The 11966-nt window shown below is 41.3% G+C and overlaps 1 protein-coding gene across 1 annotated transcript in view; it reads right to left on the bottom strand.

Annotated features, from left to right (window-relative positions):
* The window catches only part of LOC311057272 (zona pellucida-like domain-containing protein 1), a gene marked incomplete at both ends in the record, with an annotated part of 4295 nt that extends 616 nt beyond the window's left edge, over nucleotides 1-3679 (bottom strand). Inside the window, 8 exons of the mRNA XM_084074225.1 lie at nucleotides 72-96; nucleotides 1080-1248; nucleotides 1337-1417; nucleotides 1560-1657; nucleotides 2140-2212; nucleotides 2638-2822; nucleotides 2925-3148; nucleotides 3619-3679. Of these exons, the coding sequence (XP_083930351.1) occupies nucleotides 72-96; nucleotides 1080-1248; nucleotides 1337-1417; nucleotides 1560-1657; nucleotides 2140-2212; nucleotides 2638-2822; nucleotides 2925-3148; nucleotides 3619-3679 (916 nt within the window). The remainder of the gene's footprint in view (nucleotides 1-71; nucleotides 97-1079; nucleotides 1249-1336; nucleotides 1418-1559; nucleotides 1658-2139; nucleotides 2213-2637; nucleotides 2823-2924; nucleotides 3149-3618) is intronic.
* Between the last annotated feature and the right edge of the window lie 8287 nt (nucleotides 3680-11966).

Consider the following 11966-nt stretch of genomic DNA (forward strand, 5'->3'; position numbering starts at 1 on the left):
GCACGGGCGACAATGGGATTGGCTGAGGAGAGGGTGGTTGATGTTGACACACCATCTTTCACTTCACTCACAGGCAAATCCCTTTTTCTCCTGGAACTGGAAGGGCACTATAATTGGGAGGAAGAAAACTATTTTTAAATAATATCGCATAATAGGTCTCAATTGCAAGGAAGGTAGGTAGCTTCTTCAGAAAATATGTAAGCTTAGATCTGTCAATAGGAAGCACAGGAAAAGGTACCTTGATTTGGCAAAATTTGAAGGAAACATCAAATGTTCTTTAGTATCCCACAAGGCCATGCGGTGAGGCCGCCAACGCTTACATCTGGTTATCTTATTTAATTTTAACTCATATTCCAAATAAAATACCATTAAAAACATAAAAGGTATCTAACAAGGAATTATTCTAACTAGGTACCAGGTGATAGAAAGCTTCCTTGTAAATGAAACATGGCCATACAATATCTGACGTCGTGTTGATGACATACACATGGTCATTGTGCATGCTGCTACTTGGCGAAGCGGCAAAAATGTGACGCATAGCTCAGCCAATCAGTGAAGCCAAGTTTGACGTCAATCATCAGAAGGTTAAAACACATCACAATCATGTAAAGAACTAGAGGGTCGGGGCGCTGCGCGCCCCTCCCCCCTATCCGCTGCGCGGTGCTTTGTGTTTGTTGGTCTCTATAATATATAAAGCCATAATAGGAGATGTTCCCAATGGAGCTATGCCCAAATATGGAGTGTGTTGTCTGACCTCACTTGGGTCTCGTTGGGCGGTGGTCGGCGATGACGCTAAGGAACAACATGGCCGACTGTAATGTTGTGAGTTTGTGTTGGCCGCAATTAATTATGCTGCGAGGGGGCAGATGTGTGCTGAGCAGTATGAAGTGGCCTACAGACTGCGCGTAGTAATTCTGCACGTTGTGGCGTGTCTTGTTAGTGACATTGATATGTTGTTTTTGTGTTTAGTCCCACACAGTGGCAGGTTTTTTTTTGGGGGTTTTGGGTTTAGAAATGTATTATAGGATACCCTGTTGTGCACTAGAATATTATGTAATTGTTATTGATCATCATCTGACCGTAAATGATGCGCAGGTGGCAATATCACAAAGTCTGGTGATACAGTGCAGATAGTAGGTGGACACCGTCTCATTCTGCTGTTCAATAAAGCGGAAGGCTTGGAAGGAGAAGTGGGCGCGTTGACTCTGCCCATTTTTATGCATCATTGTCATCTGGTCTCTGTCGCACCTGAAGAAGAAATACATTAAAATAAATCAACAATGTTGGTCAAGGTTGAACTTGAGCTGTTGATTCAGAATGAGACTTGTGGACTTACGAGACAAACAGGTTGAAGTAAGTAGTAGCGGCAGGGTCAGAGGATATTGAGGCATAGCATCTGTCCAGGAGAACGTTATACCTGATGGGGTACAATGGTCAGAGTCAAGACTAGTAATGGAAGAAACTTTACTAAAGCACTGTTGTGTGCATGTGTTTGTTGCTAGTATGGGAAACAATAACTACTGTAGAGTCAGCAATTGAAGATAATTGGATATTCTTACTGCTCTGTCAAGTTGGTTGCCTCAACCTGGACATAGATGCGGGTCCTCAGCTCTACTCCATTTGATGGCATGAGCAACGGGGTGGTGTAGTTTTCGTCCTGTGAACACATTATTACATTGTATTATCAAGCTACATCCCCTATTTCAATATTGATACTGTACACATCACCTGGGAAACCTTAATGGTAATTAAATAGTAAACGTATGTATATCGCTTAACTGTGAAGAGCTGTGTATTGAGGGCCTTTTTGAATAATGACAGGGTGGGGAACTTGTTTTCTTCTGTAGACTTAAAGACATTTCGTTGATGTTTGTGGAGGTATGATTTGTCATGGTCATTAAAAATTAAGTCTGTCTTCAATCTAAATGTCCCTGACTGTAAAGACTGTAAAGAGGTGTGTGTGTGTGTGTGTGTGTGTGTGTGTGTGTGTGTGTGTGTGTGTGTGTGTGTGTGTGTGTGTGTGTGTGTGTGTGTGTGTGTGTGTGTGTGTGTGTGTGTGTGTGTGTGTGTGTGTGTGTGTGTGCGTGTGTGTGCGCGCGTGCGTGTGCGTGCATGTGTGAATGCAAGAGAAAGACTTACAGAGAAAAGCTCCATGGTCAATGTGCTAATGAAACTTCCATTTTTGTCCTTCACTGCAATGGAGGAAGCTGACCTATTTGAAACAAACATTTATGACAGGGAGAAGGTAAATGGTTGAGACATGGTCGAGGCTGACACTGGTTTACAGAAACGTATCACTCAGTTACCACACATTATTGAAGGACTCAAATGCAAGTAATTCCCATTAGTATAGATTTTAGATCACCTACTACCATATAAGCTCACTGTTGTTGAAATAGGCTCTGTGCATAACTGTTGGGACACTCTTGGGAGCATTTAAGTTGTAGATTTAGGTGTGACATTAATAATGTGCAGAAACCATAGCAAGTTTATCATTGAGATGTCACTATCTATCAGATGTGACGTCCCATATAATAACAGCATGTCAGCCAGGCACATTAGCATCTTATAATGCTATTTAATAAATGTTCTTTAGAGTGACACATGCTGTGACAGAATTCCAAGGAAGGAACTTACACATCCATCCGGGTGTTGTTGATAAGATACTCCAGAGGGTAAGCACAGGAGTAGTAGTATTTGAGCTCAGCATTATAGGTGACTGTGCCCGAGGTTGGATCAGAGGAGTACACAGCACCACTGATGTTAACCGTCTGGATGTTGGAGAATGCAGAGAATACCCCTTGTCCAACTGCACTGGTGGTCTGAGACAAACATCAAGACTCATGTCAAGAAAAGGTCATTGATTATTTTGTGAAATCTTAAAGATGGATTCTCCCCATCCAAAGTCTTCATGCTCTACTCACAATGAACATGCTGGCACAAGATGCAGACTCGTTGAGGGAGAAGGTGAACCTGACAACTGGGGGTGAGACACTTTCGTCCAGGGTTCCTGCGCAGCTTGGGTTATTATTACTCATATGGTTGAGGAGAAGATGAGAATGATTGTAGCCAGTGTACATTACAGGGCAATAGAGGATGGCCAGGCTAATCGAAGCAGTGCCGCATTCCACTGAGATGTCATTGTATTCTGCAGCAGGGAAATATATACGATCAGTAAAACTAGTTTTCTGTCATGGAGTATCTTATTCAATCACAGCTAATCACTCTAATATGACAGGTATTACCTCCTAACAGGATACCTTTTGTAAAAGTATGCCAAATTACACAATACATTCTAGTTCCGCATAAATAATCCACTATTGTCAGTAGATGTACAAAGGAGCAAAATGAGTTGTGATCATTTGGTGTAAAAAAAAAAAAATGAAATAAAGAAATCTGTCAGCGATGACTCATCGCTGACAGATTTCTTTATTTCAAAAAAATGTGCTGCTTTTATCCTCAGCTAATGTGAAGGCTCATCGCCGATGAGCCTTCACATTAGCTGAGGATAAAAGCAGCACATTTGTTTTCTCAACTCATTAATGAATATAATGTTCAGACAGCAACTGAAAGCAGCTTAAAAAGCAATCAATCAAAACTGATGTTAAATGTGAATACCTGGACGTCTAGCCCCACTTCCACAATCACTTATAGTTAACTGAGAGCTCTTGGCAACCATGAACGCCAAGAAGAAAAGGCTCAGATGATACATTTTTGCCTTCAGGGTTGTGGAGATCTATAACAGTAAAAGACAACAGTGATCATGCAGCAAGGTCTGTGGAAGAAATCTAAATGAACACATATACATACAAAAAAAAGTTTTTGATTTAAGATTGTCAAAGACACTCACCTTGACTGCCATTCTAGACTCCTTAACCTTTCAGTTACTTGTCTCCTTGTTTTCTGATTCCTGGGATGTATTAGAGAGGTCTTTTATAGTAAACATCCTTCCTTGGATTGGATAGAATCCAGGTCAGTACGATAAGTGGCGTGTCCTCCTTGATTTCACTGTACGCGAACAATTCCATTGTATTGGATGCCACATAGACCATCCCATATGGGTAATTTGTGAAACCCAACACACCACAAGTATTACAGTGAAGGATCAGAAACAATGGTCTAGCTCCCTTGAGAATTTCATGAAGTAAGTGCAACATAGACATACATTTTATGACTTTTCTAGGGGAAAGTTTAAGACCCAACAATAATCCCATATTCTTTATAGATTTTGGTCAAAGGATGACCCTGTGTGACATTTCTTATTTTGACGTTTGGCAGATGATCTCCGCACAGGTTCAGGCAGTGATTCTTTAGTGCCATTTTAGCTATATAAGAAAAGCAGATAGAACAATGAAATAATTGTTTGGTCCATGGGTCACAGGGGGTCTGAGACCCCTAGGGGGTCCTCAGAGTTACTACAGGGGGGCCACTAAAAAAAAAAAGTGATAGGAACTTTTTTTTTGTACATTAACCACTTGAACCCTAGCATCCCCCATTTTGAGGGGAACATTAGCCGAAAATAGCAGATCTACAAGCTCACAACGGCTTGCGCTGTGAGGCGTTGCGAGCTTGTAGATTGGCTATTTTCGGCAAAGAGGTCTAGTGTAGGTGATAAAAGAGCAGACAAAGTACAAGTTTTCTAAGTATTGAGGTTTTAAGTGGTTAACTGTCTGAAAATGCCAACATGAATCCAACACAACGCTACACATTGATAGTGCTGTCAAACAAGTCTATGAAGCTATCTATGAAATCCATGAACATTTTTAATCTGCAACACGTGCGGGCCGGGGTCCGTGCTTCATCTTTCTCTCACCTAAGGGGTCCTTGGACTGAAAAACGTTGAAGACCCCTGGTTTAGTCTAATGTTTGCAGAGCAGCATTCTGAGACTTCCAGGGCATTGCATTCAACAGTGCTGCGCCAGACATGATAGAGTAGCTATGTTTTTGTTTTGTTGTCTCGGCCAGGCCGAAAGGCATGGCGAGAGATAGCCATGGTTCACATGACGCTTGTATCATGGTGCCGAGTCCCCCTGGTCTAAAGTTGTGTTGCGTCCGTCCATCCGTTTGTCTGTCTGTGAACAGCTAATCTCCGGCACCGTTGGCCCGGCCGCTGCGAAACTGTGTTATTGTTTTTATCATATTTTTTACTTTGTTTATTCAATTTGTAACCCAACCAGCTTTCACAAAATAACTGCACAAGTAAGTTATTTGGTAGGAGTATGAAACCCATGACCCACAAATGATACACTCGCTCTGGGTGTATCCAAAGAGTATGAGAAGGGGGTGCAGAGGATTTCCATCTACGGTAAATGAATTATGTCGCCAACAATGTGACAAAGGCAATTACATCACTATGCATTTAGATCAGTTGTAGTGTGGGTGAGGAAACCCAAATAATGCAATAAATGTGTCTGGTTCAATCTGAGTGCCACTTATATCTGAAAGTGTTAAAGATGTTTTTTTGTTACATTTTTTTTACATAAACCAGCAAGATAGGCAACACTAGAACATGTGCTCATGAGGAGACTGGTTACATCTTATACAATTAGGTTTCAAAGCAGTCCATTTGGTTCAATACGTTGACATTGAGACCGCGCAAGTGCAAATAGAAGAATTGTGTTCCCTTTTGAGTGCCTCCCTCCTCCCAGATCACCAGATATTTCCTTACCCAGTTCCTCCTCCCAGATTTCATATCATTTAATGAGGTGGTGTGTAAAGAGCAATTTGTCCAATAATTATTGTCAAGTTTCACCAAGATGGGTGGGGAATCGGGGATCTATGCTGCGGATGTATCTATGTGTCATAACCTAAAGAAGTTATCTCTGGGAAGACCTAATTTTACTGATAGTTAGTCAAACTTAGGAATTGTATTGTTGAAGGTAGTGTAAGTGATCTTTTTGGTTAAAACAAAATGTTTTTTTTCTTTTGTTTTTCAAGTTATATTATATGTTAATATATAATATATGTATTATATGTTTTGTTTCTGATTGTAATCATTGCTATATTCATATTGCTATTGTTTGTTCAATAACAGGGGTCTCTCCGTCTCTCCAGCTCTTTAATAAAGGGAAAATACATTTCCGGGTGGGTTGCCATTTTGAGAGAGTACCCATTTATCATGATAAGCTTCAACTTTACAGTGTTCTGGTTCCAATTTTGTCTGCTCACTTCTTTGAGTCACCACTTCCACTTGTTTATCCAGTATCCTGTATGAAAATTGGTCCTGACTTTGATCACTAAAGAGAGACACAGAAAGACCCATGTTACTGTACAAACACTCCATAGCAATGAATTCATGGGGATTTTTTTGTTTTTGTCGCAGCCAATAATTTGATGACCAGTGGAGTCTCCGGTATAAGAGACTCAATTGAGTGTCCTACTGACCAGCCACCCGGTCATCGAATTATTGGCTCAGGAAGTCGTCAAAAACGAAAAAATATCCATGAATTCAAGGTGTAATTTTTGGGGTGAACTACTCCTTTAAAGCTAGCATTATATTAATAATAATAATAATAATAGCTCAGATTTATATTGCACTTTTCTAAGTACCCAAAGTAGCTTTACATAAAAGAAAAGAAACCAACTTCATTGAGAAAAAAAAAGAATAAAGAAAAGTGCTAGATTAAAAATGATAAAAGGCTAAGCATGGCTGGGGGGACATCTTAACTCGACCTCAGCTGGGAAAGGTATATCAAACTGTATTTATGGCCTTTCTGTAGCCAGCAGAATGACCATTTCAGATGAAGATGACATGGCCATTTAATTTGCCATTTAAAATCGCCCTCTAAATCCTGACCTACGTTTTCTGAAAAACTTAAAATCTTCATTAAAACAATATTATAATGTTGCTATACAGTATATTGTTGCTGTCGGGCAGAAACCTCTTTTTAAGATTGTGTGTTTTTTCGTAAATGAATGCCCTACTTGATCATTATAAAACATAGTTTTAAATAACAGTTTTGGGTTTGAGGTTTCCACCCGACAGAGACGATAGCAACAACTAAAACGAGACAGGCGTTCCTGGCTTGAAAGATACAACAATGTAGATGTAACAAGTCTAAATGGCATTAAGTGCTTGATTTTAATTAGGTTAGAGGATATTTCCAGTTGAATGTCTCCATTCATCTCCAATAAATGTCAGACATGTGAATGTTTGAGTTTTCAAAGAGGAAAACGTGGGAAGATAAACACTGACAGATTTGACTCTTCTTGAAAAATAATCCCTAGGCGTAACTCACTATGGACGACCATACATTTGTGACCTTTCCAGTGGATTATTCCAAACAATGGTGTAATGGTTCATATACAGTTCCCAGATGTTTTCAAAACTAGAGCAAGCTCAGCCTCGTGGATAATCAATTGTAGTATCTGTGCTGTAAATAACATTAACCCTGGTTAACCCTGCTCCCACGCAAATGCCGACATTTTTAACCAATGAGCCAATAGAGCATGCCTGCTTGCTGAGGGGAGAATTTAAACTTTGACCTTCAGGCAGTACCACTCGTCAACCAGTAGTGGTCCTACCAGACCACAGGATCTACATCAATCAATAGAAGAGACCAAATACAACCACCGTTTTTGTGTAAGTTAGCCTATATTTGATAAACTAAAGATAGCAATGTGTGTGCGTGCTTGTGTGCGTGCGTGCGTGCGTGTGTTACATGCATTGATGACAAGCCACTAAAGGGTTCTCAGGAGCAACAGCCAGGGGCACATCCGATAGGATCAGAGAATGGCTATTATAATACAGACCCACCCAGACTCAGGTCCCAGCTATAATATGGCCTTACTCTAACTGGTTCATTCATACAGCAGGACAGCAGACGAGTAAATTAATGGACACCTGGTAATGCTGATGATGGTCAAGTCGACTCATATTCATACTGACAACCTTTTAAGCCTCACTTTTAACATATTTTCTATCGGAGATACAGTATCTAATAATATGTTATAAGGACAGACTCCACACGCTTGCTTGATCATAATCCAGTTGGCCTAATTAGGGGTTCAAGCTCGAAGGGCTGAAACCCTATTGTTTTTGTGGTTGTTCTTCTCTTTCTGCTGTGGCTTTGCACTTTCTGTGGATCATTATTGGACCAAACTTATAAAAACGTATACAGCTTGTTGATATCTTATTTAGTTTTGGAGATATTGACAGAGGAGGAAAAGGGTGGATCAGGACCAAAATCTCTCAATTATGTAAGAGATTAAATTGTTGTATACAGCTATCTTTGAAGTATTTTCTCTTTATTTTGTGAGATTTTCAGGATTAGTTGTTGAATGTTGTGAATTTCTATTGTTGAAGATGCTGGGGAAGAGTAACTGCTGTTACAGTACAGTAGCTAATGGGTATCAAACAAACACACACACACACACACACACACACACACACACACACACACACACAGACACACAGACAGACAGACAGACAGACAGACAGACAGACAGACAGACAGACAGACAGACAGACAAAAACCTGCAGGATGTCTACATACAGTAAGTAGTGTACATGAAGAAACATACCCTGATAGTTTCATTTAAATCAACCACTACAAAAACATATCTGTGACACAAATCAGACTATTTATTTAAAATAGTTTTTCCAATCATTACAAAAGTCACTGTATATTTCATAACACTGTTGAACCGTACAGTATGTGTTATTTTTTTTTTTTTATTAGAAAAGCACAAATCAAGCAAGGCCATAATTCAATGACAGTTTGTCCAAACGTCACCAAACGTGTTGGGTATTTTGTTTATTATGCTGTTGAAACATGTCCCCAAAATTGAAATTGACCAATGGGTCACATTTGGCCTTAAGTGAGCGTCTATCCAGTTGTGAACTTGTGATGCAACTTTTATGTTATTAAAATAACTGTCAGAAACAGTCAAAGCTCTAAACCCCTCGCAGCTTTCAACTTCTAACACTCTGTGTTGGCTAACTTGGCTTGAGCCTATATTTCAGTCTGATCTGCTTCCATTGATAAAGTAGACATTTAGACTAATTGCATAATTCACACCCTAACCCTAACCCCACTTCACCGTGGAAAAGAATGGGTGGAGAAGAGCTATCCCTAATCCCCCACAATAAAAGAAACACAATCAAAACAGAATCTAATACTCTTTTACCTCCTGGGCACAAATTGCATTTTGACCTCCCTCTGTCTGGCTGTCGAGCAACATACTGTAGCTATACTGCACACTGAAATACTATTTCTTCCCATCTTCTTCAGCAACCATTATACATCTGTGAGCTGCTCTCAGATGTAAAAAGGTCTTGAGTATCCGTTCTCTCTCCCTTACCTCTACCGTCTGCTGTGCCAGCAGCTTCTGTGTACTTAGAAAACAATAGGCGACAGTTAACCACCCACTGTGGATGAGCATCTCCTGTACCACCCTGCACTCTATTAGAGCCAAGGGACTCAACAATTGGCAATTTGACACTCTTTTGTCTAAAAGTATAATTGGACACAGCCTGCCCTGCTCTACCCGTCTGCTGGTTGAGCAGAGGAGCTGTGCTCCAACTTTTTTTTATCCTGGAAGGAGAGGTCCCCAGACTCACTTCATGATCTTGCATTTTTGTTGCACTTAAATGTTCTTAATGTTAACATGCAAGGCAGCAGAAGTTGTTACAGAATACCAAGATAGCATGTGTGTCTTTCAAATTAAAGTACCCTAGGTCTGTGGGAGATGTGACTATCCTGGAGTAACCCAGCTCATATTCCTTTTCCTTTCCTTGCAATCTGTGCATGTCGCTCATGGGAATAATTACAGATGGCAGGGGAGACAGGGGGGAAACATCCCCCAGTTTCATAGGGACCCCGATCCACCTGCTTCTGCACACTCAACACACACACACACACACACACACACACACCACACCACACCACACCACACCACACCACACCACACCACACCACACCACACCACACCACACACTTTTCCATTCCAGCAGAGTCGAAATCCGTTTGTGTATGGGCTCAGTTCAGAAAATACTTTGGTTTTTGTGGTTTCTCTTTTTCAAGCTCTATATCCTGCCATTTATTTCAACCTTTCATACTTAATTCTTCATTTCAAGAATGTCACAGAAGGGGTATTGTGGACTTTTAAGATCTTTCTTGAAAACTGTTTGGCATCAATCAAAAACTTTAACCACCAAATCATTTTTTAGCGGTGCCAACCGCTCTACACTTGACTTTGTCCGTATGTCCGTCCGTCCGTATCAGCACGGGATGATGAGCACGGGATTTTACACAGCTATAACTCCAGTTAACAGCATGCCACCAAGTCCAAATATGGTATGTGGACTTAGACCACCAATAGGGACGAGCATGAATTGCTGAAGTTATCACAGCGGGGTCCAGGGACCCCCCGCGTATGTTCTGTCCGTCCGCCCGTTTAGGGCACGGGATTTAAAACAGCTATAACTCCAGTTTGCAGCATGCCACCAAGTCCACATTTGGTATGTGGACTTACACCACAAATAGGGACGAGCATGAATTGCTGAAGTTATCACAGCGGGGTCCAGGGACCCCCCGCGTATGTTCTGTCCGTCCGCCCGTTTAGGGCACGGGATTTAAAACAGCTATAACTCCAGGTTGAAGCCTGCCACCAAGTCCTAATATGGTATGTGGACTTACACCACCAATAGGGACGAGCATGAATTTCTGAAGTTATCACAGCGGGGTCCAGGGACCCCCCGCGTATGTTATGTCCGTCCGCCCGTTTAGGGCACGGGATTTAAAACAGCTATAACTCCAGTTTGCAGCATGCCACCAAGTCCAAATTTGGTATGTGGACTTAGACCACCAATAGGGACCAGCATGAATTGCTGAAGCCCCGCCCCCTCTGTCTTCCCATTGGCTGGCCTTTAAACAGCCATAACTCACGTTCGCAGCATGCTACGGAGTACACATTTTGTGCATGGACTAAAACCACCAATAGGGACAAACTGTAATTACTTAAGCCCCGCCCCCTCTGTCTGCCCATTGGCTGGGCTTTAAACAGCCATTATTCCAGTTTGCAGCATGCTACCAAGTACAAATTTGGTAAGTGGACTCAGACCACCAATAGGGACGAACTGAAATGAGTTACGCCCCGCCCCAAAGGCACCGCTTCCTTCACACAGGGTGTGATTTTTTCCTGGTATTTGCAGGTCAGACATTTTATTTTTCTCAAATTTCCCTGGAGCACTGAGCACCAGATACGAACACCAGCAATGTATTTCTTTGTTTATACCCAATGCGGAAAGAGTTTGATATATGATATCGACGATAGGCTGACGGGTATAAGACATGCTCCCCTTGACAAAATCAAACCATTTCACTGTCAGATGACAATCTGACTCTATATTTGACTGAAATATTTTAAACATAGTGCACAGTGATGTGAATTCCAGGCGACAAACGAAGAGGAGGTGAGGCTTCCCTTATTCACATGTTGTGTCCTGTGGAAAAACACTGGAGGGACCTCTTTAAAACACTGTGCCTTATCCTCTTATGACCTAGAGCCCAATCCTCTTGTTGCCCGTTTTAGTACCACAGGAGAGGATGATGTGACTCTGACTCTAACCTGTCGACATACACTGGCCTCTTTTGGACAGACATGCGGTTTTACTTACAATACATGGTTGGATGCTGTCCTGCCAACCCATGCTCATGTCCTGTCTGGACCTCAAAAATATCCTCTGCTCAGTGTGTAAATCAAAAGAAAAGTTCCGGGAAGGTGTGAGGACCTTTCCTGAAATATTTCCAGAGCCTTAATCCGGCTGATTCCTGCAATAAATACATTGTTTCAGTCTATCAACTTCTAAAACATCCCTCTTCTTTGTATAACATTTTTTGTTTATTGTTCCTTGTCTAATACAATACAATATAGCTTGAATTCCAGCACCATTCTGTGTCACTTATGGGGTGAAGTTTTGTTTTGTTTTATAGATGAATAATCAGGTTGTGGCGCACTTGCAT

This window comes from Gymnoscopelus microlampas, assembly GCF_963454915.1.
Source record: "Gymnoscopelus microlampas genome assembly, chromosome: 12".
NCBI lineage: Eukaryota > Metazoa > Chordata > Actinopteri > Myctophiformes > Myctophidae > Gymnoscopelus > Gymnoscopelus microlampas.